Below are 26945 nucleotides of genomic sequence, written 5' to 3' on the forward strand. Positions count from 1 at the left end.
AGACATTTGTGGTTTCTTCTTAACTAACATTAATAAATACTGATTCCTCCATTTGGCATCTAGGGCACTTCAAAATCTGTCTCTCTGCTACCTTTCTGGGCTTATTCAACATTGGTCCTAACATTCTATGATTCCATCCACCTTACTCACCATTCCCAATACATGGCATTCCATTTTTTGTCTTTGAGCCTTTGCCCAGCTTAGCCCTCCTACTTGGAATGACTCATTCCTTTTTGTTTTTATCTCTTAGAATCCCTGTCTTACAAAGCCCAATTCAACTACCACCTCCTAGAGGAGGTCCATCCTGATCCTACCAGATGCCAAAGCCTTTCCCTTCCAAGAAAAATTCTTTGAATTTATTTTGCATTTTTTTGTGTTTACTTTTCTGTGTATTTGTCATTCCTTCAATATACTATAACCTCTTTAAAGAGATTTATTTTCTTTGTATTCCCAGTGCTTAGCTTAGGGATTATCACATAGTAGGCATTTTAAATGCTTTAAAAACATTACTTTTAAGAGGCATTTATTCATGCTTTTTTAGATGAAAAAATAGAACATTGTTCTGTTGATTTGTTTACAAAAATTTCTCTACAATGAATATTCCAGTAAAAATGCTTTTGTTGATCCCAGCTCATATAATGGTTACTCTAAAATGTGTGCATTGTAATCTGGAGAAGGGGAGGGAAAAGTTATACTAGTATATTATATTTAAGATTTTCACAATGATCAAATAGTCTGCAGTTTTTTAGTAAATATATAATGCACTTTTTAAACTTATAAGAAAGAGCTACCCCTGAATCTTCATTCTAAGAGCAGTCATTGAATGAATAGCTCTTGTTCTGAATTCCTCTGCTAGAGGACTATTACAAATGAATGAATCAATCGATTAAAAAATGTTTGTGGTAGGCATTTTGCTGAGTGCTGAGAACACAAAAAGAGGCGAAAGACAACCTCTTCCCTCAAGGAGCTTACAATCTAACGGAGGAGATACCATGCAAACAAATATATACAGAGCAAGCTATGTATAATATAAAAGTAAGGTACAAGCTATGTACAGTATAAATAGGAAATAATTAACAGAGGGAAGGCCCTGTAAAATCTCCCGTAAATGTAATGCTTGTTATTTCAGAACAAAATTTTAGTCACACTAAATATTTCCTTTTTCAGGTGGAATATAATACGATTTCACCAATAATATAGTTTCTTTCTTCAGAAATTTACTTATAAATACATAAGATAAATGGAAATCATAATTCTGTACCTTTTGTAATTGCTCAAAAATGTATGATAGGGTCCTTGGAATGATGCCTCTGTCACTGTAACGCTCAGCTCCTCCAGTAATAGTGAAAGTTTTGCCACTGCCCGTTTGTCCATATGCAAAGATGGTGCCATTATAGCCAGACAGAACACTGAAATGAATAAAACTATAATGAATAACATAGCTTCCATATCCAAATATCAAATGTTATTAAGGCATTAAATACGAGCATTAGTCTAGAATTCTATGGAACATCATCAATCTTATCAAATATGTTGAAAAAATACTCATAATTCTACTATATATCCAATATATATCAAAATATTCAGGTACCTGGAATCTCTTTGACTAACCCAAGAATATTTATAGTCAGCTTTAAAGAAAGGAAGGTTCACCAATTAAAGGAAAGGTATAGTGATTTCCAGTCACATGGAAATCTCTTGCCATTTTTAGCCAAACAGAATATTGATGGAAAAGCCATAAATAGGATGAACATTAATCTTCCTTATTTGGCACACCACAGGCAATCCAGATACCGGGTACAAAGCACACCCACTGCCAGTGCACCAATATTCCTTCCACAAGGCCAGCCAAACACTAAGCACACTCTCTTGTGCTTATCTAGCATCACATCTCTCCTGCTCAATGACCAATGATAATCTCTCCAACAACTTAGAGAAATTCAGGAATTAAGTCCCAGTGATGTACTTTGCTTGTCCATAAAATAAACAAATCCAAAGAGAGCCAAAAATTTATAACTGCCATATAACTTCTGGCAAGCTTGAATCCTGGATTGAGGCAAATAGGAAGTTTGCCTCATCCTAAGTAGTAGAGACAAAGGCTCAAGTACAGACAAAAATTACTTTTTATTCATTCATTCCTTCCTTCATTCATTCATTCGTTTTGTTCTATTAATTGTCCAACACTGTACTAGTCAGTAGGTAGTATGAAATGTGTTGGGGCTGGGGGAAGGGATTATAAAAGAAATAGAGAACACTGTCCACAAACTTAAGAAGCTTACAATCCAATTGGAGAAGCAAAAGAAAACATAAAACTAAAAGGCAATTATAAAACAATAGACCAGGAGAACAATATAAGGAATGGCATGTACATGGGATGATTACTACCTCTCAGGATAGTTGTCAGAATCAAATGAGATAATATTCGTAAAGCACTTAGCACAGTGCCTGGCACACAGCAGGTGCTATCTAAATGCTTTCCATTGTGGTGGTGGTGGTTGTTGACAGGTAGCATAATGTTGTATAAAGCAGGTTTGACTTGGAATAATGAGATATCAGTTCAAATCCTGCTTTACTACGTGTGAGACTGAACCTCAGTATTCTCGTCCACAAAATGGACATAAAAGCTATACTATTCACCTCACAAGATTGTTGTAAGGAAAGCATTTGAAATAGGAGTAATACTAATAGTGGTAGAACACTGTAGAGAAAAACATCTAGAGAGTAATGTCAATGGATGGGAATGATGGAAAATAAGGGGAGAGGGATAGTTAAGGGCAGATTATGAAGATATTGAACACTATGTAGTGTAGTTTAGAATAAAAAAAATAATTAATAGTCAAAGTTCTTAACCAAGTGTGTGCTATAATTAAAGTGATAGCTTTAGGAAGACTAATATACAAGTGATATTAAGAGTAGATTAGAAGGAAGAAGAATTAGAATCAGAAAAAAATAAAGCAAGAGGGCTACTGCAGTAATCCATGTATAAAGTAATGAAGCTCTGTATTAGGAGAAGAGACTTGGAGGAAAGGGTGATGGCAGTATGAATAAAATAACAGAAAAATCCTACAGACATTTTGAAAAAAGATGGAGAAGGCTTGCTGATAAATTAGCTAAAGAAGATCAAAAGAATTTAATGAATTGGCATTCTGACCAAAACCAAGCTATAAAATAAGAAAATATGAACTAGGCTCCTAAATCACATACTAAATTAGTGATGATGCTTTCACTAATATATGGTGTGTTTTGACATTAATTCTATAGTTTCTATGCTGACAGCTATTTAAGATGAGAATTCACAAACATTTGTTCCAAAAGGTTTAGACGTAGATACACTTAAAGGCAGGGGGCTAGAAGAGATCATCTCAGGTCCAGTTCAGCTCCGTGCTTCTATATTCTATTGTGGTATATTCTAATTGTAAATCCTGCTGTGGAAATGTGGGTAAGGCATATGGCCAACCACAATCAGTGCAGGCCAAACTGATGGCTCTTCTCTGAAACAGGATGCCAAAGAAGTTCAGAGAATATACTGTTTTCATAAACCTCTAAAATACATTTTAGTGTAATAAAATATGTACAAATGAAAGTATTATTTGTATATTTATCATCATTACAGCCTTAATTAAGCACTTTGGGCACACAGTATACTGTTGACTGCTGAAGAGAGTGGCTCCAGACACAGTGATGTGATTTTTTTTTTAAATTCTTAAATGAAAACAGGTTGACAGGGACACTGAATGCAGTTTCAGTGAGAAGAATGCTGGATCAGGAATCAGAGGACATAAGTTCAAGTCCCAGCTCTGACATTTATTATATCTTGGACAAGTTATTTCATCTCTCTGGGCATTAGTTTACTCACCTGTAAAATGAGAAGATTGGACTACATGACCTCTAGGATGCCTTTTAGCTCTTAATCTATGATTCTATACTATTCCAAACTTTGAAATAATAATAGCAGAAAGAAGGGAATTGATAGTTTTCAAAGACCTCTCACATAATTTCTAAGCTTAAAGTATGACTAGGAAGACCAGTTTGGGATGCTATTCTCTAAGGTAGTTAAGTTTAGCATTATTAAATTCCACAATTTCCTTTAAGAAAAAAAATACGGAATCTCAATCCCTAGGTATTTCATAAAATAGAATCAGCAATCGTCTTGTCTTGAACTATTTAAGAATTTGCCTGCTTACAAAGAAGGATCTACTAGAGATCTTCCTGACATTCCTTCCAACTCTACAATTATCAGTGTTCTATTCACTAATTGGTCTCATCACTTCAAACCAACCATTTCGACAGACATAAACATCAAGGTAATATTTAATTCAGAGTCTCTAAGATGATCCTTAGTGGCCTTATCACATACTTCAGGGCTTCTGACCCATGAGTTCATCTAGTTAACTGATGCAGGAAAATGTCCTTAAATAGCATTGTTTATAACTTTGCAAGTTCCTGATGGATTTTTCCTTTCTTAATGCTCTGAATAAGCAATTTAAATTTAAGAATACAAAAATATATGAACCTTCAATAGAAGAGGTTGGTGTCTTCAGATCATATACCATTTATGAAAATGAGTTTCCATTCAGTACCCAGATTTAAGAAGTGAATGTTAAATTATCTGTTTATGAAATAATATGCAAATATTTATAGTATTTTGACAGACATTTCTTCTTCTTCCTTGGAGAGTAACATTTAAGTTTATCAACTATGTAATTATTCCCAGATGAACATCAATCAGATGCAAAAAACAAAAACAAAACAATAGCATGGAAACAGTTTTACATTATCCTATGGGATATACACATCTTGGGTAATTTAGCCAGACAGGATCAGAAATGTGGTAGCATTTTGATTTACAAGGATATAGAGAAAGTTTTTATCAGCTAATTCTTCATATTTTTTTCCTGTTAAATTCTCTCTATCTTCTGGCACTCATGCATACCTGGCCACCCCCTTCAAATACTAAATCACAGACAAATAGAATTTCAGTGTTGGAAGGGACCTTAGTCAATTATCTAGTTCCACCCATATCTGAAAGAGATTCTCTATTAAAAATAACAGAGAAATGGTTATCTAGCCCTTGCTTGACAGCCTTTAATGACGGGGAACCCACAACCTCCCAATGCAGCTCATTCCACTTTGGGCGAACTCTAATTGTTAAGAAATTTGTTGCTGTTTTCTGACATCATGACTAAATTTGCCCCTTCACAACTTTTGCCTTATTGTTTTGGCTTTCAATAAAGTAATCAACCAACATTTCTTAAGCACCAACTTCTTTAGGCATTGTGTTACATAGTGAGGATAAAGATACAAAAGTGAGACAACTCTGTACCCTGAAGCCAAACAAAACATGTCTAATCCCTCTTCCAAGTGACAGCTTTTCTGATGCTTGAAGACAGGTCTCATGTACTCCTACAGTCTTTTCCATGTTAAACATACTCAGAGTTCCTTCAACCAGTCCTGATATGTCATAGACTCGAGGACTTTCACTTTCCCAGCTGCCTTTCTCTGAAGGCTCTCTGGCTTGTCTATGTCCTTCTTAAGCTGCAGTGCCCAGCAGTGCACATTGTACTCTCCGTGTGGTCTAACTAGAGTAGAGCTGAAGTGGCAGTCCCAGCGTATTCTTGGACCATGCATCTCTGAAAGCAGTGCAAACTCACATTAGCTTTTTTGGCTGCCCCAGTGGTGTTGATTTACATGACTTTTGCAATCCACTAAAACGTAGTCATCTTTTTCAAAGAGATTATTCTCTAACCATACCCTTTCCACCTTATACTTGTGAAATCAATTGGTCCATTTTATTTTTTATTCTGAATTTAATGCTAATTTTTTCATAAAGTAGGACTAAAGAATGGATTAAATGTGAAACCATGAATCTCTATTATGTAGTTTCCTTTTTTAGTACAAAATAAATTTAACACGTTATTTTCAAAGCTATACTGCTTATTTCTTTTTGAACTTTTTTGTTATCATTTATCGTAAGTCTCTTCTCACTCTGGTCCATCCTCCACTCAGCTGTCAAAGTGATCTTCCTAAAGCACAATCTGACCACGTCACTCTCCCAAATCAATAAACTCCAGCAACTCCCTATCACTTTCAATATCAAATGTCAAATCCTTTGATATGCAAAGTGTTTCACAACCTGGTTCTCTACTGCCTTTCTAGTGTTCCTAAACTTTACATCACCATCTCACCTTCATTCTGGGATCCAGTAACACCGCTCTTATTATTCCTCACAAAGATACTTCTCTAGGCATTTTCACTGGTTGTCCTCCACACCCAGAATACTCTTTCTCCTAATCTCTACCTCCTGGCTTCCTTCAAGTCTCAGCTAAGATTCTACCTTCCATAGAAAGCCTTTCCGGATCCCATTAATTCTAGTGTCTTCTCTCTATTGATTATTTCTAAATAATTCTGCATATAGTTGTTATTTGTACATAGCGGTTTGTATGCTGTCTTTCTCATTACACTAAGCTCCTTGAAAGCAGGGACTATCTTTTACCTTTCTTTGTATCACCAGCACTTAGCACAGCTGCTTGCACATACTAAGTCCTTAATAAATGTTTATTGGTTGAATGAAAGTAGCTGTGGGTGTAGCATCTGCAGGAGCCATTACCAGGTTATATATCCACAAGGGTTGCTTCCTAGGATGGTGGCTATGGACACTGCTGAAAGCATTGCTATTCACCAAGGCTCTTTAGTTCAGGTTGCTGGGCTGTTGCCATTGGACGTGGCAGTCAAAATGGTGTTGGTAGCTTGGCTTGCTTGGCATATTCTGTCTCCTCTCTCCCTCAGAGTGCCTTAGTACTTCAGGTAGGCTGGCTTGCCCACCCCTTGATGGGACTGGCTGACCCTTTTTTTCCTCTGCAATTGCTTCCCTGGATGATGGTGGTGATGGCTGGGCTGGAAGCAGGTCTGGTGGTTTTGGGAGGCACTGCTATTCCTAAGGCTCTTAGGTCTAATGTTCTAGGCCAGGGGTGGGAAACCTATGGCTTCAAGGCCACATGTGGCCCTCTAGGTCTTCAAGTGAGGCCATTTGACAGGGAATTTATTCTGTGAAGTTTGGATTCAGTTACAGATTGTGCTTTAGGAAGATCACTCGATAGCTAAGTGGAGGATTGACCAGAGTGGGAAGAGACTTATGATAAATGACAGCTAGGCTGTCTCCATTAAAATCTGAGGGAGGGTCTTCTGCCCTTCCTCTCTTCACCCAGCCCAGACCCCAACTATCAATTCTTACTTTTTTCTGTCCTTTTAAATTTCACTTTATAATTTGCCCTAGAAAATTGAAGTTTGTTTTGCTTGTAATTAATCCTCTCTAGCCACCCTTTTAAACTCCCTTTTCCCTTCCTACCTCTCCTGCCTACTTCCCTGTTGAACTGAGATATGTATACATCAATTTTTTTGTATGTGTATGTTAAACTCTTCTTTGTCCAGTTCAATGAAATGCCAGCTCACCCCACCCCTTCGCTATGTTTATATACTCTTCTTCTGGCACACCACAATTATCAGAAATAATAAGTTCCTCTCCTCTTTCCCATTTTCCCCCTAATATATTCCCTTCCCTCTTCTTTTTTCTCTCTTCTCTTAAAATGAAACAGTATAAAAATACTTTCAAAGCTTCATATTTTTTTCTTTCTCTTCTCCCTCTGTAGCCCATGAAGAAAGTGGGATTCTGGAGGGTCACTTGTGTCTTTCCTTTTTAAGCACTTGATCGTGATTTAGTGCCTTTCAAATGCTCAAATGTATTTACCTTTCTAGGTTACTTTTATCTCCTGCATTTGAGTTTCAAAGATTCTACTCAGCTATGTTCTTTTCATCAACAATGCTTACAAGTATTCTAATTATATTCAAGGTTCATTTTTTTTTTCCCTGAAAGATTATATTTTTTCACTTAAGTTATTATTGGTTGTAAACTTTTTTCTTTTGGAATATTGTGTTCCCAAAGTTTTTGTAGTTGCAACATAACCTCATGTGATCTTGAGGTTCCTTGGCATTTGAAATCATTCTTTCTAGTTGCTTATAAAATTTTTTTCTTTGACCTGGAAGCCCTGGATTTGGGCTAAAACATTTCTGAGTGTTTTCAACTTAGTATTTTGTTCAGGAAGCAGATTCTCTCTATTTTTACTTTGTCTTCTGGTTCTAATATATCTAGGCAGTTTCATAATTTCTTGAAATATGGTATCCAGATTTTTTGTTTGGTTACAATTTTCAGAGAGTCTGATTCTTAATTTATCTCTCTGCACACCATTTTCCAGGTGACTTGCTTTTGATAATAGGTACTTAGTATTGGGCAAATCACTTAACCCCTGTTTGCCTCAATTTACTCAACTGTAAAACAGGGGTAACAGCATCTACCTCACAGGGTTGTTATGAGGATTAAATGAGATATTTGTAAAATGCTTAGCATAGTGCCTGACACATAGTAGGTGTTTAATAAATGTTCCCCCCCATTTGTGTTTTAATTTTGTTCTAATATTTCTTGTTGTTTTATTTAATCTTTGAGTTCTATTTATTCCATTTTATTATTCAGAGAGTTTAGTACTTAGGTGATATTTTCTATCTCCTAAGGTCTTAATTTGTCTTGCAAATTTTCCTGAGGAGCTCTAATTTTATTTTTAACTCATTTCATTTCTATCAACCACTCTTGGAGTCCTTGTGCTTATTCTTTTTTTTTTCTTCTATCCGTACTTGTAGATTTACTATTTCCTCTGGGTTTACCTCTTGGTTTTAACCCACAGTAGCTCTTTATTGATGTTGTGCCAGAGCACAAAGGTAGGCCCTGTTTGGTCCACTTTCCTCTGCAATTTACATGCTCTTGTCACAACCACTATCATTCTGGAGAAGGTGGATGGGGTGAAGCTTGGCATAAGCCAAGGGATAACCCTCTATCTTCTGGTGGCCCTATATGAGTGTGCACCTCAACCCCATTTCTGTCTTCTCTTTCTGAAATGCCCAGCTAGAAGTAGCCTCTGTCTCCTTACTTTAGCCCTAAAAAACATCAGAATAGAAGAGATCTTGCTGGCTCTCAGCTCTCCTTGAGGTCTTTTCTACTGTTCCTGATGTGTTCTGTACTGGCCCTATCCTCTACTATGGCTCTGATAAAAACACTAGCTTCAGGTTTTCTGGAGGGTCCTGGGTATGCACACACTGCCCATTCTTGTTTCCATGCTTAGTGACCTATTACTCTATGGCCCTAAAAGACTGTTCTGTGCCAGGTACGGTTCAAGCCAATCCAATGATTTAGGCTCAGGGCTGGAATGCAAGATTAGAGGCCATAAAATTCAATAAAAATATATTTACTTCTCATAAGATTAAAAGGATATAATTTACTAAAAATAGATCCTGTTCTCCTCTACTTCTGCATTCTTTATAAAAGTAACACTGGGTCAAAAAGACTTCCCATGGTGTAGTTGGAATTCTACAGCCTCAAGAAGTGATATTATAGGATTATTCATTCAGAAGTGGAAGGAATCTTAGAAGATCACTGAGTCCAATATCCTCATTTTACAGGTAGAGATCTTGCAGTACATAGAGGTTAAATGTAAGTTACATAGGATTACATAGCTAGTAAACATTTGAGGTCTTCCTGATTCCATGTCTCTTGCTCGAACAATTTATAACACTCTTCTTTTCACTAAATCAGCTAAGCTATTTATGCTCAAGTGACAAAGAAACCATGACAAAGTTTCAAACTCTAGTCTTCCAGGCCATCAAAATTCTGAGGACCACCTCCCTGCCCTCTTAAAGGTATACAAACTCAATCTATATAAAACAGATACTGCTCCAACCACACCCTACCCCTTGATTTAAAGTTCCCAAAAATCTTCCAGGCAATCTTGCACCACTTAAATTGCCTTGAGGCTCATGTTATTGATATATCTTGAAATGGATGTCCAGGAGACATCTTAAACTCAACGTGTCCAAAACTGAACTTACTAGCTTTGTGAGAAGTAAGAAGCGGTTATATTTCCACACAAGGAAATGGAGAGGAAAGTGGCTCTTGCTGAGGAGCTTCAAGAACCAGCTAAAATCGGGTGAAACTGGTGGTATGATTAAAAAGGCTGAAAGTAGGATGTGCATGCTTAGTAGGCTCGTGAATACTAGCTTCTCCACCTCCGAGCAGGGTTCAGACGCCATTTTCTGAACATACAAGGGATGAAGAAGGGGGTGGGGAACATACCCAGGGGAACATACAGTAGGCGTTTTGGGAAGTCTGCGACGGTACTGACTTCTACCAATGACAGTCAGCTAGGAGGGACTTGGGGCCAGGAATGGGGATATAAGGATTGCTCTTGCTTGTTTCGGTAGAGTGAGCGCGCGCGCGGGCGTGCGTGCATGTGTGTGTGTGTGTGTGTGTGTGTGTGTGTGCGCGCGCGCGTGTGTGTGTGTGTGCGTGTGTGCGTGTGTGCGTGCACTCTCATCTCGACTTCCACACCCGCTTCCTGCGGGGAGCATATTAAAAATTTCAACTGCTTCACTCATCCTGAGTCTGTCTAACTTACTGTGTCTATTTGGGCACCACAGGTTATTTCTCTTTCTCCTTTAAAAAACAAAGCAAAACAAACACCCTAGTTCCCTCCTCCAAACTCTCCTGTTACTGTTGAAAAATCACCATCCTCCCTACTCCCCAGTCTCACAGCCTAGGTGTCATCCTCAACTCCTCACTGTCTCCCACCCTATCTGCCCCATATCCAGTTAGCTGCCGAGGCCCTTGATTTCACCTCTGCAACATCTCTTAAATATGCCTCCTTCTCTCCTGGGATACTGCCAACTACCCTGGTGCAGACACTCAACACCTCACACGTGAGTTATGTCTATCTACCTTGTCTTACTCCACTCTAATTCATTCTTCATTTAGCTGCCAGAGTAGTTTTCCTAAATCTCAGGTCCAATCATGTCACATTCCCTGTTCTCCACCTATTCAATAAACCTCACTGACTCCCTACCACCCCTAGGATCAAATACAAAATACTTTTGCATTTAAAGCTTTTCATAACTTAGCCCTTCATGCTTCCACCCTCCCCAGTCTTTCCAGTCTCCTTACATCTTACTTCCAAACATGGGGTCTTCAATCCAGTGACACTGGCCTCTTTGCTATTCAAGAACATGACACTCCACCTCTTGGCTTTCAGTATTTTTTCTGGTTATCCCTAGAATGCTCTCCCTCATCAACTATTACTGGCTTCCCTGGATTATTCAGCTTTCTTCAAGTACCAACTAAAAAACCACCTTCTACAGGAAGCTTTACCTAATACCTCTTAATTCTAGTGTCTCCCCTCTGTTAATCATTTCCTATTTATCCTGTATATAGCTTGTTTGTATATATTTGTTAACTTGTAGTCTCCTTCATTTAATTATGAACTCTTTGAAAGCAGGGATCATCTTTTTCCTCTTCTTGTATCCTCAGCACTTAGCATGGTACCTGGCACACAGTAGTCACTTAAAAAATACTTACTATTAAAATACTCTGACTTCTGGAAGAAGTCTAGTATATAGCATACATATAAATTTTGATCACTTATACTTTGTAAGATATCTTGGGGTTTAGAGGTTAGATTTTTTTTTTACTTATTCCATCACTTTTTTCCCCCTGAAAAACTGGGACAATTAACCCTTTTGTTTCATGTAGTTTTCATTTGTGATTTCTGGAAATATAGCTCTGAAAAACCAGGCTTTGACAAAGCTCATTAGGATTCAAATGGGGCTATTTGACTATGCCTTTAAACCCAAATCACTCCGGCTTTCACTGATTAACCAACAGTAAGTTCCAGCCCAAGCCTCATTTGCTCATTGTTTGGGTTTTGATGGCTCAGAGTGAGTGTAAATAGCAATTGTTTAGGTTCTGGCCAGAAACCCTGAGGTCTTCTCCCAGATTGAATTCTTTTGTGAGGGCAAATGAGACCATCTCATGCCTCAATTCTTACCTAACCTTTAATCACTGAATGAGTGTTGCCTCAGACAAGTTGAGACCTGGGAAAGACCTTAGCTTAAAAGGCCAAGTCCCCCAGTGCATCCAGGCCACTGGGGCCATCAGTCGTGCCACTGGACCCAGATGACCCTAGAGGACAGAGTGAGGTTGATGACTCTGCACAGCTCTGCCTCACTTAAATACAATTCACTTGCAAGTCAAGACATCGCCCTCATGATGTTATTGGTCCTCTTTGAGAATGAAAGAGGAACAACAATAACAACAACAATGGGCAATAAGAAAAGATAAGCTAAATACAACAAAAGAAGATAATATCATATTATTTAAAACCATCTTAAAATATGGTCCATGAAGTGGGGGTATAAGGAGCAATTCAGAATGTGTCTTCCAGCTTCAATCAGCAATGACAACAGTAGTAGCACCAAGCACATCTGGGCTATAGAAATAATAAGGACACCTCCAACACGGTCATTGGTCACTACCACAGGTCAGGGTCATCTGTAGAAAAGCAGTTAAGAGGTACCAAGCCAGAGGAAGTGGAAGGCAACAGAAGGAACCCAGGAAATTGGGGTCAAGACCAAACAGGGCCTTCCCATTCCATCCAAGAGTTCAGGACAGGGAGAAGCCAGACCATCTCAGAAAGTCCCAAATTATGAAATGAGGCTGGAGAAATGAATAAATAGAAAAAGACACCAAAAATTATGAAGAAATATTACAGATCCCAAGATATCCAAGATGAGATAAACCTGGAAGAAATTAATAACTCTCCAACAACTACAAGCAGAGCTTCAGAGAGAGACAAAAAAAATTATATATATATGTATATATATGTATATATATGTGTGTATGTATATATATGTATATGTGTGTGTGTGTGTACATATATTATATAGATATAGATATAGATATATAGATATATAGATATATATTGGCTACAAGGACTACAAAAGTACCTGGAAGAAATTCAGCAAGAGACGAAAGTAAAATTGTAAAATTTAATTGAAATACCATATCTGGAGGGAAAAAACAAAACTATAAGGAAAATAAATAGTTTAGAAAAGAAGATAGAAAACCTTATCCAAGTAATAGGCTCCTTGAAAATTAGAATAGATCAAATAGAAATCAGTGATTCCATGAAACAAGAAATATTAGAACAAAAGCAAAAGTTTGGAGGAAAAAATATAAAATATCTACTATCAAAAGCAACTGGCCTAGAAAAAAGGTCAAGAAAAGACAATATAAGAATCATCAGACTTCCTAAAAACCAATGTCTCCTTCCAACAAGTATGGATAGTAAACTTCAAAAAAGCATAAATGATAACAACCCAGATCTATTATAACCAAAGGGCAAAGTAAAAACAGAAAACATTCCCATTACTCCTTGAAAAACAGAGCAAATTTAAAATTTCAAGGAATACCATACACTAAATCTAGAGTTTCCAGGAGAAAGAAAAACTACTGTAAGCCGGCAGAAAGCAACACTTCATATACCAAGAAATCACAATCAGGATCACAAGAAGACCTGACCACTACTACTACAAAAGAGAAAAAATGCTTGAAGTATGATATTCCAAAAGACAAAATATGAAGTTTTACCACAAAGAATAACTTATCCTGAAAAATTGAGTATACTCCTACAGATGAAAAAGTGAATGTTTAATGGAACAGAGGGCTTTCAAGCATTCCTGATGAATATACCAAAGCTGAGTAGAAACTCTGAAATATAAACAGTTAAGTCAATTGAAATCTAGAGACATAAATACACTTGAGCACTTAGAAGCAATGAAGTCCTTACATTGCATTAGGAAATAAGAAACAATTATCTATTCAGGACCCTAATCTTTTCAAGGGTCACAGAGGCAGTTAAATATGACAAAAAGGCATGGGAGTGGTTTTGTTTTTTTTTTTATGATCTTAAAATAGAAAAGAAAAGAGAAGGGGAAAGGGATAAACTAAGGGAAGAAAAGAGGAATGAGGAAAGATAGAACTTACTATTTCTCATAATTGGGATGCAACTGAAGAGTATATAAATATGGAAAAAGGGAAAGGGAACAGGTATGAATCTCAGTCATCTGAAATTAATAAAGGAGGGTTGAATACACACATATGTGCATACACACACATAAACACAAACAAATTTTGTGGTATAGAAATGCCTTAAATTCAATAAAGAAGCATATAGTGCACTGAATGCCATAGCATCTACTTACAGGAAAAAAATTAGTCAAATTACAGGAGAATTCATCAGCAAAACTGTAATACTTGGTCCCTTTAATGTATCTCTTTTAGATCTTGACAAGTATAACAAAAAGATAAAAAAAATAAATTAAGGACTTTAATGGAAATTTAGAAAAGTGAGTTATGATAGCTCTCTGTTAATTATCAAATAGCAATAGGAAAGAGTTTACATAAATCTCGGCTATATAAAGCCTTAAAAACACTGACCATGTGCTAGGACATGAAATGTTCATAAAAAAAGAAAAAGCAGAAATATTAAACAAATCCTTTACTGATCACGACAATACAATAATAATGATGATGAGTAAAGGGCTTTTAAAGAAAGGATTCAAACTTAGAGGCTAAATAATTAAAACGATAAAGGATTAGTCAAAAAACCATAGGAAAAATAGGTAACTTAATAAAAGATAGTGATAATAATGAGAAAACATATCAAAATTTCTAGCATCTAGTCAGAGCATTCCATAGAAGAAAATTTATTATCTGTAAACATTCTTCATTCCTTTATGGGCTATATTTCTGACTTTCTGGACTTTCTCTACTTTGCCATAGAAACCTCTACAGTACAGAAACTCACTCGACACCTTGACTTTCACACATTGAGAGGACCCACTATCACTGATGTCTCTCCTTCTTATTGCCGACTCCATTTTAAGGAGGACACCAAGGCTAGGCATGTCTTCATTCCTCTGTAGGCTACAATCCTGACTCCCCCTGGAAGCTCACTCCACCCCTACATTTCACTCATTGGAACTACCTACATGCGCTGACTAAGGCCTCTCCTTCTGATTAGCTTGCTCTTTCCAGAACCTCCATTTTAATGATGCCCAGGCTATACTTCTGACTCTACAAACTTCAAGGCTGCACTCCTGTCTTTTCAGACTTTCAGACTTTCTGTCTTGCGTTCTCCCCATTTTTTGGATTCTTTTTCTATGCTGTCATCCCCTATTGTAATGTAAAATCCTTTAGGGCAGGGATTATCTTTCTTTCTACTTATATTTGTGAAAAATCATGGCAAAATTTGGTTGCCCAGAGAAGTTCATCAGTATTGTACACCAGTTTCATAATAGCATACTGGCACAGATTATGGATAATGGAGAATACTCTCTTGCTTTCCCAGTTATCAATGGAGTGAAGCAGGGCTGTGTGCTTGCTTCCTTAAACTCAATAGGGAAGCATGCAGTGCACTGAATGCCACAGCATCTAATTGAAGGAAAAATTAGTCAAATTGCCAGGAGAATTCACCAGGAAAACTGTAATCTGTAATCTTTTTTTTTTTTTATGCTTTTTACCATGATGCTTTTAGCAATGTTGTTGGGTACCTTCAACAAGGATGAAACCAGCATCAAGATCAGCTAGGCACTGATGGTAAATTAATTTAATTTGAAAAGGCTACAAACCAAAACTAAAATAGAGGGAGAATTGGTGTGTGATTTTTTTTTTATTCACAGATGATTTTGTACTCAATGCAGCCACTGAAGCTAAGATGCAACTAAGTATGAGTTGATTCTCCTCTGCTTGTGCTAATTTTGGACAATTAACACCAGGAGAATGTAGGTCTTCCAACAGCCAGCAGCACACCATCCATATGTGGAGCCATTGATTACAGCAAATGAAAAAATTTTGATTACTGTGGATAAGTTCACTTACCTTGGCAGTATACTCTCCAGGTTTGTATTCGTAGATTGTGAGGTTGATGCATGCATTTCTAGAGCTAGCTCAGTGTCTGGAAGGCTCCAAAGGAAAGTGTGGGAGAGAATAGGTATTAGACTGCCTAACAAAATGAAGGTCTACAGAGCCATTGTGCTGGCCTCATTGTATGCCTGTGACAATATACCAACGCCATGCCAGAAAACTGAATCGCTTCCATTTGAATTGTCTTAGGAAGGTTCTGAAGATCATCTGGCAAGATAATGTACTGGACACTGAGGTCCCTTCTTAAGCTGAACTTTCAAGCATTCAAACTCTATAGCAGAGGGTGTAACTCTGAGGGGTTGGCCAAGTTGTTTGAATGCCAAATGTACATTTGCCTAAAAGAATATTCTACAGAGAACTCACATAAGGAAAGAGCTCAAATGGAAGTTAGAAAAAGTGATACATGCACATACCTGAGGTCTCTCTGAAGAACTTTGGAATCAATTGTGAGACATGACAGATACTGACAAAGGACCGCCAAGCATAGCATGCCTGCATCAAAGAAGGTGTTATGCTCTATGAGCAAAGCAGAATTGCAGTAGCTCAAAGGAAATGTGAGATGTGCAAATTTAGAGACATCTCCACTCCAAATGTTCATCTGGACTATTTGTGCCCAACCTTTGGTAGAGCCTTCAGAGTTTGTATTGATCTTAATTGGACACACTGTACCTTGACCCCAATATAATGATTTTTCGTCCTATTTTTGAGAACAAAGGACAACAACTTATATTTGTATTACTAGTGCTTAGTACAGTGGGTAGCACAAAATAAGCATTTAACAAATATTTCCTGACTGGTTTGTTGACCAAATACTTTCATCATCAAGAGAGACTGAAAGAATTAGGAATGCAACTAAAAAATCTAGAAGAAGAAAAAAACTTTAAAAGCCCAACTAATCACCAAAATAGAAATTATGAAAATCAGATAAAAAAAGGAAAACAAATAAAAGTAAATTTGTAAACAAAACTAGGCTTTAGTTGTCTGAAAACAAACTAATTAAATAAATTTTAAAAAAACTATTAGCTAGTTTGATTTTTAAATGGTAGAGGAAAACCAAATTGCAAATACCAAAAATGAAAAAGGATTCATAACAGAAGACAAAGAAATAAAAAAAATTATTATAAACTGTTTTACTCAATCACATGCTGATAAAACTGTTACTTCATAACTATTGTTATGAAATGGAAGAATATTTACAAAAAGTACTCAAATTAACAGAATACTCAAATTAACAGAACAAGAAACAAAGAATTTAAATAACCCAATCTCAGAAAAAAGAAATTAAACAAGACATAAAAGACGGTGGTGGTGGTTGTTGAGTCACTTTCAGTCATGTCCAGCTCTTTGTGACTCCATTTGGGTTTTCTTGGCGAAGATACTGGAATAGTTTGCCATTTCCTTCTCCAGATCAGGAAGCAAATAGGGTTAAGTGACTTGCCCAGGGTCACACAGCTAGTAAGCATCTGGGGATGAATTTGAACTCAGAAAAATGAGTCTTCCTGATTCCAAATCAAGTGCCCTATCCACTATGCCACCTACTGCCCTGCCAAAAAATGTAATGCCAAAATTACATAAACTATGCAGAATAGAAAATATAGAGACTTTACCCAAATTCCTTTTAAGACAAAAATATGGTCTTGATATCTAAACCAGAAAGAGACAAAGCAAAGAAATAAAGCTATAGACCACCTTTCCTAATGAATCTTCATAAAAATATTGACTATTAGCAAAGAGGCTATAACAATACGTCTAACAGATTACATATTACAACCAGTGGGGAATGTGAGGTTAGGTCCATATAAGGAGAACAATAAACATAAAAGCCTATTTTAATAACAAAAATTAAAATATATTGATAGATGCAGGAAAAGCTTTTCACAAAATTCATCACTGATCTATATTTAGAATGTTTTTTAAAAGAAATAAATGGATCTTTCCTTAATATTGTATATAGTATTTATCTAAAACCTAGCATCAGCATTAAATAAAATGGAGAAACTCTAGAAGCCTTTTCAATAAGATCAGAAGAAAAGTAAGAATGTCCATGACCACCTTTATTGTTGATAAAGTACTAGACATGCTAGTTAAACAATGAGACAATAAAAGAAAATAAAAGAATAAACATTTTTTTTCAAATGATATTATGGCCAACTTTGGAACCCTTAGAGATTAAAGTAAAAAAAAGAAAAAAAAAACACCCTGAAACAATAACTTCAGTAAAGTAGCAGGTTATAAAATGAAAGCAAATTACTGTAAAATTAAATTACAGCAGAAAAAATGGAAAAAGAAATTCCATTTAAAATAACCACAGAATGTATAAACTATTTAGGACTCTGCCTATGAAGACTTACACTAGAACTATCTGAAGACGACTACAAAACTCTCTTTATAGAAATAAGGACAGATCTAAATAAACAGAAAGATATTTTCTGTGTATAGGTTGTGCCTATATAATAAAAATGTCAATAGTACCCAAATTAATTTACTTGTTCAGTGCTATACCAATAAACCTACAAAGGGGCCACTTTATAGAACTAGACAAAATAATACAATTCATCTAGAGGAACAAAAACTCAAAAATATTAAAGGAAAAAAGGTAGGAAGAAAGGAAGCCTAGCAGCACCAGATCTTAAACAAAAATCAGTAATCATCAAATCTATATAGTACTGAAAAGTTGATCGCTGGAAAGATGTGAAACACAACATACAGAAGCAAATGAATTTGGTAGCACAGTGTTCAATAAACTAAAAATTCCCAACAACTAGGATAAAGACTGTTGAGGAAATAATCACTCTGTGCATGTGTGTCTGTATGTGTGTGTGTGTACATATACAATATGTACATGTATACACATATATGCATTATGGATATTTAGATACATATATATTAATCATACATATAACTCATAGAAAGAAAAAAAAGAAATAAAACTGATTTAAATATATAAGAAAAAAATCCATTCGCCAATAAATAAATGGTCAAAAGATATAAACAGGCAATCCTCAAATATATCAAATCATATAAAATCCAATCATAAAAATGCTCCAAAAAAACTAATAATAAGAAAAATGTAAGGTAACTTTGAGGTTTGATCTCATATACATCACATTGGTAAAGATGACCAAAAAAATTAAATGACAATTGTTAGAACAGCTGTAAGAGAACAGTTATATAATATATTTATATAATGTATTGTTGGTGGATCTCTTAATTGGTCCACAGACTTTGGAAAGCAATTTGGAACTATACTCCTCAAATCATTAAATTATGCATATCCTTTGACCCAGTAATACAACCTCCTAGGCCCATATCCCAAAGAGATCAGAGAAATAGGAAAAGGATCTACATGTACAAAAATATATATATCAGCACTTTTTGTTGAAGCAAGCAACTTATATCTAAAGAAGTGCCCATCAATTGGTCAATAAACAAATTACAATATATGCATGTAACTTTGATGGAATTATTATGCCACAAGAAATGACAGAGATACATTCAGAGAAACATGGGAAGACTTGTATGAAATGTTGGAAAGGAAGTGAAGAGAATGAGGAGAATCGTTAATAGATTGACTTCAACATTGTAAAGGAAAACAACTTTGAAAAACCTAGGAACTCTAATCAATGAACTGACTCCAGAGGTCTGATGAAGAAACATACTACCCATACTTCCTGACAGTTGATCAACTAAAGGTGTTCATGTAGAGATACAGAATGAGGCATACAATTTTGGATATGGCCAATGTATGGCTTTGTTTTGCTTGAGTATGATTATATGATAGAAGGTTTTCTTTCTTCCTTTTTTCTTTTCAAATTTGGGGGAGAAGAGGCAGGCTAGTGATAATAATGCTGGGTGGGGGGGAACAAATTACTGAAGTATTTTTTAAATGCACAGAAGAGAAGGAAGTTCAGAGGGAGTTGTAGACAATGAGAATTTTGCAATTAACACGTTGAATTTTTATATACTTTTTTTTAAAAAATGTGTATATAATAGAGATATTGGGTTTCATATACAATGCTCTTTTTCTATTCTTTCTAGTATATGGAAATGTTCATATTTATATATGTTTGTGAAGAATAACAAAAAAAATAAAAATTATTGACATGTAAACATAAAGACAACTCCTTGATGACTATCTCATACTAAACAAGGCAAAATACTGGGAGAATGCTCCCTTAAAGTGTTCACCAGTGTCATGCTGGAGGTCCAACATAGAATCAAAGTTGAAGAGCAATTCCCTATAAATTATAAGCTCCTCTAGATGCTCCTGATTACAAATGACATTGATTGTACCAAGTACCTGGAACATGTTAGAGTTTCCCAAAAGAGACCAAAAATAATTCAAAAGAATTTGGCCTTACAATTCCTACAGAAAAAAACCAAGCGTCTGAAGAAAGCTTATTGTCTGGATTACAATATGCAATTGGATGGTCAATTTATAGGCACCATCTATCTGGTAAAGTCAATTCAAATGGATAATGGGCTGGGCCCTGAGTTGAACAGGAGAACAATTTCCTTTATGAAATTCCTTATGAAATTGTTAGAACAGCTATAAGAGGACAGTTATATAATATATATACATATATATATAATGTATTGTTGGTGGATCTCTTAATTGGTCCACAGACTTTGGAAAGCAATTTGGAACTATACTTCTCAAATCATCAAATTATGCATATCCTTTGACCCAGTAATACAACCTCCTCTGATTGTGCTGTCAAACAACCTAAGCTTCTCTCTGAAACAAAGGCTCATTGCCTTCAATACTACTATCCTTCTGGAGATGCTGTATGACTGAGAGTCATGGAATACTACAGTCCTTGCTCTCCCCCCCCCCCCCCTTAACAGTATTTTATTTTTTCCAATTACTTGTAAAGGTAGTTTTCAACATTCACTTTTATAAGATTTTGAGTTCGAAATTTTTTTCTCCCTCCCTTCTTACCCCCCTCCCCAAGACAGAAAGTAAGCTGATATAGGCTATATATGTACAATCATATTAAATTTATTTCCACATTAGCCATATTGCAAAAGAAGAATCAGAACAAAAGGGAAAAACACAAGAAAGAAAAAAAAAGAGAAAAAGCAGTATGCTTCAATCTGCATTCAGACTCCATAGTTCTTTCTCTGAATGTGGACAGCATTTTCCATCATGAGTCTTTTGGAATTGTCTTAGATCACTGAATTGCTGAGCTAAGTCTATCAAAGATGATCATCGCACAATGTTACTATTACTTTGTACAATGTTCTACTAGCTCTGCTCACTTCACTCAACATCAGTTCATGCATCTTTCTGAAATCTACCTGCTCATCATTTTTATAGCACAATAGGGAATACTACATTCTTAAGAGAACTGAAGGTGAGGATCACCAAAAGCTCGATTAAGAGGTGCTTGCCTTGTGGGTGTGAGCAGGCAAAAAGACATTGCAAATGAGGAATCTTTTGCTCATGCCCTGTTCAAATCTGAGCTCATTAGAAAGTCTCCTTGGAATTCACATTGGTCTCTTTAAACACTTTCCTCTCCCCTTTGGTTCTTTGTTGAGCTCATTTTAATTTTACTATCAGAATTTCTTCTTGAAAGTTCTTTCTTCTTTTCTTCTTTTAGATTTTCAGGCCACTATTTTTATAAAGATGGAAAAAGATATGTAGAGCAACAATATGTATGTTAATGTTAATCATACCTGAAGTGTAATGAAGAAGCTGGTCAGTCAATATTTTTTGAGTACTCACTAGTGTACATGCATACACTAGGTAGAGTAGCAAAAATTCAGAAATTAGTAAATGTGGTCTTTGCCTTTGAGAACTTACAGTTGGTATTCTGATAAATAATTGGAGAATGACCTAAGCTAGAATAGTTGTTTAAATAATTAAAATAATTAAAATTACATGAGGTCAATAAGGTAGCATAATCTACTCAGGGGAAAGACTGATGAGTTCAGAGTCAAGAAGACTTGGGTTCAAACCCTGCCTCTGATACTTTCCAGCAAAGTAACTCTTGGCAACCATGAATTGCAGGTTACTACATACGGCTGAAATACAAAGTCAAAGGCAAGTGACTGGAAAAATCACAAATCATGCAAATACTTAAAGTCAAGTATAGTTCTCCATAAAATGTGAATTAACTTTGTCCTGTATTCTAAAAAATGTTTGGTTTTGAATGGACATGATTATATATATTGACTACTTCTTTGACCAAGTTCTTAAAAAGTTCTGTAGGGAAAAATTAAATGCAGAAAGACCACACTACTAACAGAACGTTTACTAAGTGAAAACTAATACTGACTACATTTCTTTTACGTGTTAGGGCAAAATTGTCCAGTAGCATTATATCTCCAAAAGTACAACGGAAGGCAATGAGAAAATATGATTTAGCATACAAAGAGTTGTTTTACATGAAACTTTTCAGGAAAGTCACAAAAGCAGGTCATCCTTTACTCAGATAATACTGTAAGAAACATTTATCTTCAAGAATGTTCGCTTTGCAGATCAGAACATTCTTCTCATAATAAAGACCAATCAGACACTGTCTGCTTTGTCAAGATTTTTAAAAAGTGATCTCAATAAAATACCCTAGGACTATAGTCATATCTACAGCACATTTTTTGTCTTCTGATTGGTTCCATTTTAGTAGTACATCTGCCTAATAAACTTGTACAAACACATATAAAATGTAAAAATTCCAATAAAGCAACATTAAGTTTCAAATTTAAACATATAGGAAACAGGCAAGTTATACTTCTCATAACAACATTAACTCACCCACTTTGCACACACTAGATCTGTTCAGCTTAGATATATATTTAAGGGCTCTCCTAGAACTGAAAGAGCCCATATGCATGAACAGGTCAAATTCTGATGTTGCTCAAAAGAACTCTCAGATATAATTAGATCTATATTTTCCTTGTATTAGACAATGGAGACACACCAAAGAAAAGGAAGAATTTATCATATTACATGTAATTTTTCAGTTTGTTTGAAGTTGAACATTTATATGACATTAATAAGATTTTTTTTTATTTCTACAAAATCAGAAAACTAGGAAAATTATAGATGCTTTAATTTACATATGGGAAGACATGTATCAACTTCAGATAAAGGAAAATGAAAGCTTTTTACTATATGATTATAATATTTTATAATATTACAAATAGTTGCATACATACCCCACTTTTGAAAAACAACAATAATAACACATTTTTAATCCGATTTTTATTTGCTTTTCCTTTCTAAATCCTTGATCAGGAGATTCTCTCAAATATGAACCACCCATAATTTTTTAATTAGGTAAGTTCTCAATTATCCACCCATCTTTAAACTCTCTCTGAAAATCATAATATGATTCACAAATAGGCTTGCTTTCTCACCATTATTTAACTCCAAAGTGGCTACACATATTAGACTCAGTGTTCTGAATTAAATAATTTTCCTTTGAGCTAGAGCCGAGCACATATACTTTAGCCCAAAAGAATAATTTCAGACTGAATGAAAACAGGAGTCAATAAGAGAAGTTACCACACAAGGAGTAGGCAGCCAAGCTATTGGATGAACATTTAATATTGTGTGTGGCTTTTGCTTGAATGTATGATGAAGGCCATCTGAGACTCAGAACTACTAGAATTTTCTTTTAGGTTATATTGAATAATATGTGCTTTTGGTTGAAAGGATCCATCTATCCTCCTTTTTTTAGGCAAGCCAACACAAACCAGACTGGACAAATGAGAAACTAGGCTATGTTTTAGTACCTTTAAGAATGTCAATAATTGGTTTCAATAACTCCTCCCAGTATTAGTACTTAATGTCAGGGAATCTCTATATTTAAGGTAACATTTTCCACACCTGACATCAATACATACAATAGCTAGCAGTTACATAGTACTTTTAAAATATTATTTTATCTTAACAACCCTAGGAAGTAGATGATGTTCTTATCCCCATTTTTAAAGATGAGGATACTGAGGCAAACAGGTCTTAAGTGACTTGCCCAGGGTCACACAGCTGGTAAATGTCTGAGACCACATTTGAACTCAGATCAGCACTCTATCACACAGTACCACCTAACTAGCATTCATTCAACGAGTATTTATTAAGTGTTTACTATATGCAGAGTTCTACAGAATTATTAAGATAGGATTTCTAGCTTCATTTTCTTTTCCCTCTATGTTATGTCACTTGGTGATCTCATCAGCTCCCATGGGTCCAATTACTAACTTTATGCAAATGATTCTCAATACGGTATTTATAACTATCATTAGTCTCTCTTCTAAGTACCAATCGCACATCACCAATTGCCTATCAGAATTTTTCTAACTCAACATCCTATAGATTTTTCAAACTCAATGTGAACAAACTGAAGTCATTACCTTTCCCCCCAAACTCATCCCTTTTTCAGACTTCTCTTTTACTCTTGAAGGTACAACCATCCTCTCAGTAACACAGGTTTGAAACCTCAGTCTCATCTTTTTGGTAGATGGAAAATCTAGATATCCTTGAAGGTGGAGATCAAAGAAAAATTACCAGTGACAGCAAAGGAAATTATGAGGGTAGAGGCAGGGAATCTTGTCACAGAAGGAGTGATAAGCTTAAGAACAGATAGGCCAAAGTTTAAAAGCACGTGGAAGAGTTCAAGGTTGGAGCCTAGAGAAGCTAGATGGGGTAGACAGCAATAAAGACAATAATAAAGTATGATATTCTCCCTCTACTGTCATTACTCAGCAGCCTCTCCTTTGATGTTTACTGTATCCAAATTTATCATCCAATACAGATCCTAGTGTTCATTATCTACCAATCCCAGGAATATTCTCTTTCCTTTCTCAATGAGTTCAGTGCCAGGCTCTCATTCTCCCTCTCTAAAGCAATTTCCACTACCAAATGAAAGCATTTCAACATTCATATTAGTATTTTCTCAGATACTTTAACTTTTCCAGTGTGCTCAATTCTCATATTCATCCTCTCCACCTCAGCTACACATGATAGTCATACCCTTATCTTTCCAACACCTGCAAGTATTCCACTTCTGTGTTCAAAAACTCTGAAATGTCTTTATCTGATCATAATAATTTGTTATTTTAGCTCTCCTGTCCCTTATTATTCTCAAATCTATTCTTCATGATGACCATGACTTCCAATTATTCCATCTCTCAGAACTTTTTTAGGCCATCAGAGGCCTTTGCTCTGGCTATACTCTCCTCCCCTCTTTTCTCAACCCCTTAGTGAACCAGATCAACTCTACAGTATCTTCTATTCTGAAAATTTTTTTCTCTTGTTGTATCACTTACCATGCCCTGCCAAAACTAAACTTATATTACTCCTTACTATTCACTTCCACAAAACCAAGTTGACTGGGTCTACTACAAATTTATGTTATATAATTCCAATGGGGCTCTCACTGTAGCAAGGCAATCTTTCAAATCCTTTCTAATTGATTTTCAATCCATTCACCCTATCAACTATTTCAAATCTTCTCCTCTCCCCCCTAAATAGATTACATAGTGATCTACAAAGAAATGATAATTGAACCCATGAGAGCTAATGAGATCACCAAGTGAGAGCAAAGAGAAAGAGAGAGAGAGAGACAAGGCCCAGAACAGAGCCTTGGGGGTATGTTCACAGTTATTGGATGAAGTTCCAACAAAAGAGACTGAGAAGGAGCAGACGTGTAGAAAAATAATTAGTAGAGAACAATGTTATTAAAAACTCAGAAAGGAAAAAAAAAACTCAGAAAGGAACAAGGAGCCATAAGAAGTTATCAACTATGTCAAATGCTGTAGAGAAGTCAAGAAGGACCTCTTTCTCATAGCACTCCCTCTACCACCCTCTTTACCTAATACTTCACCAAAAAAATTGAGGCCACTCATTGAAAGTTCCCTCTTCTCCCCTTCTCATCCCACATCCCTCTGACATCATCCTCTAGCATCTCCTCCTTGTCACTAATCTCTGATGAAGAGGTGGCTTTTCTTTTTGCCATGGTCAAGCCCTCTTCATATACCTGTTATTCCATCCAATCTTCCAGAAGCTTGCCCTCACTATCATCACTCTCTTTCTAATCTTCTATCTCTATCTACTGTTTCCTTCTCTGCTGTCTACAAAAAAAAACAAGTCTCTCCCATTTTAAAAAAAATACCCTCATGGGGCAGCTAGGTGGCACAGTGGATAGGGCACTGGCCCTGAAGTCAAGAGGACCTGAGTTCAAATCCGACCTCAGACCAAACACTTAACACTTACTAGCTGTGTGACCCTGAGTAAGTCACTTAACCCCAATTGCCTAAAAAAAAAAATACCCTCACTAAAACCTACCAACCCGACTACTGATCATCTTAAATCTCTACTTGCTTTCTTAACTACACTCTTTGAAAAGCTAATCTGCACCCAGTACTTTGAAAAATGACACCTGACCTCATCAATCAACTGAAATGGCTTTTTCCAAAGTTACCAATGATCTCTGGCCATTTCTTAACACTTAATCTTTCTTGGCTTTTTTTTTTTTAATAGCATTCAACACTAGTCATCACCTTTTTCTGAGTTCTTGTTTCTTCCTGGGTTTTTATAACACTGTTCTCTATTGATTTGCTTCCTAACTGTCTGATCCTTCTCAGTCTCCTTTACTGAATTTTCATTCATGTGATGCTCAATAACTATGAGTTTACCTCAAGGTTTTGTACTGGGCCTTCTTTACTTTTTTCTCTTTCGTCTCTCACTTGGTGATCTCATTAGCTCCCATGGATTCAATTATTATTTCTATGTAGATGACTCTACAATCTATAGGTCTAGCTCTAACTTCTATCCTGAACTCCAATTCCAAATCACCAATTCCTATTATACATTTTTAACTCAATGTGCCATAGTCATTTTAATCTCAACATTTAATCTCCAAAACAGAACTCAATATACTTTCCCTAAAACCCATCCATTTTCCAAATTTCCATATTACTTCTGAAGGTACCATTCTTCTAGTCACCCAGATTAGCAGTCTCTGTGGAATTATTTCTATTTCTCCTGTGCAATTAAAGGTATTGTTTTTTGTTTCAGAGTGCAATCTGAATTGCCAACTGATGGAACCAATGGGTAAGAGTCACAGGAAGGCACATTTTAGCT

The 26945-nt window shown here is 35.9% G+C and overlaps 1 protein-coding gene across 2 annotated transcripts in view; it reads right to left on the reverse strand.

Annotated features, from left to right (window-relative positions):
- Positions 1-26945, reverse strand: part of LOC114053478 (kinesin-like protein KIF6) — a 451087-nt gene that overhangs the window by 358327 nt on the left and 65815 nt on the right. For both annotated transcript variants that reach the window (XM_027876578.1, XM_027876577.1), the window contains exon 4: positions 1262-1409. In XM_027876578.1, coding sequence (XP_027732379.1) covers positions 1262-1409 — 148 coding nt within the window. The remainder of the gene's footprint in view (positions 1-1261; positions 1410-26945) is intronic.

Source organism: Vombatus ursinus, unplaced genomic scaffold (genome assembly GCF_900497805.2).
Source record: "Vombatus ursinus unplaced genomic scaffold, bare-nosed wombat genome assembly UNPS02014811.1, whole genome shotgun sequence".
NCBI lineage: Eukaryota > Metazoa > Chordata > Mammalia > Diprotodontia > Vombatidae > Vombatus > Vombatus ursinus.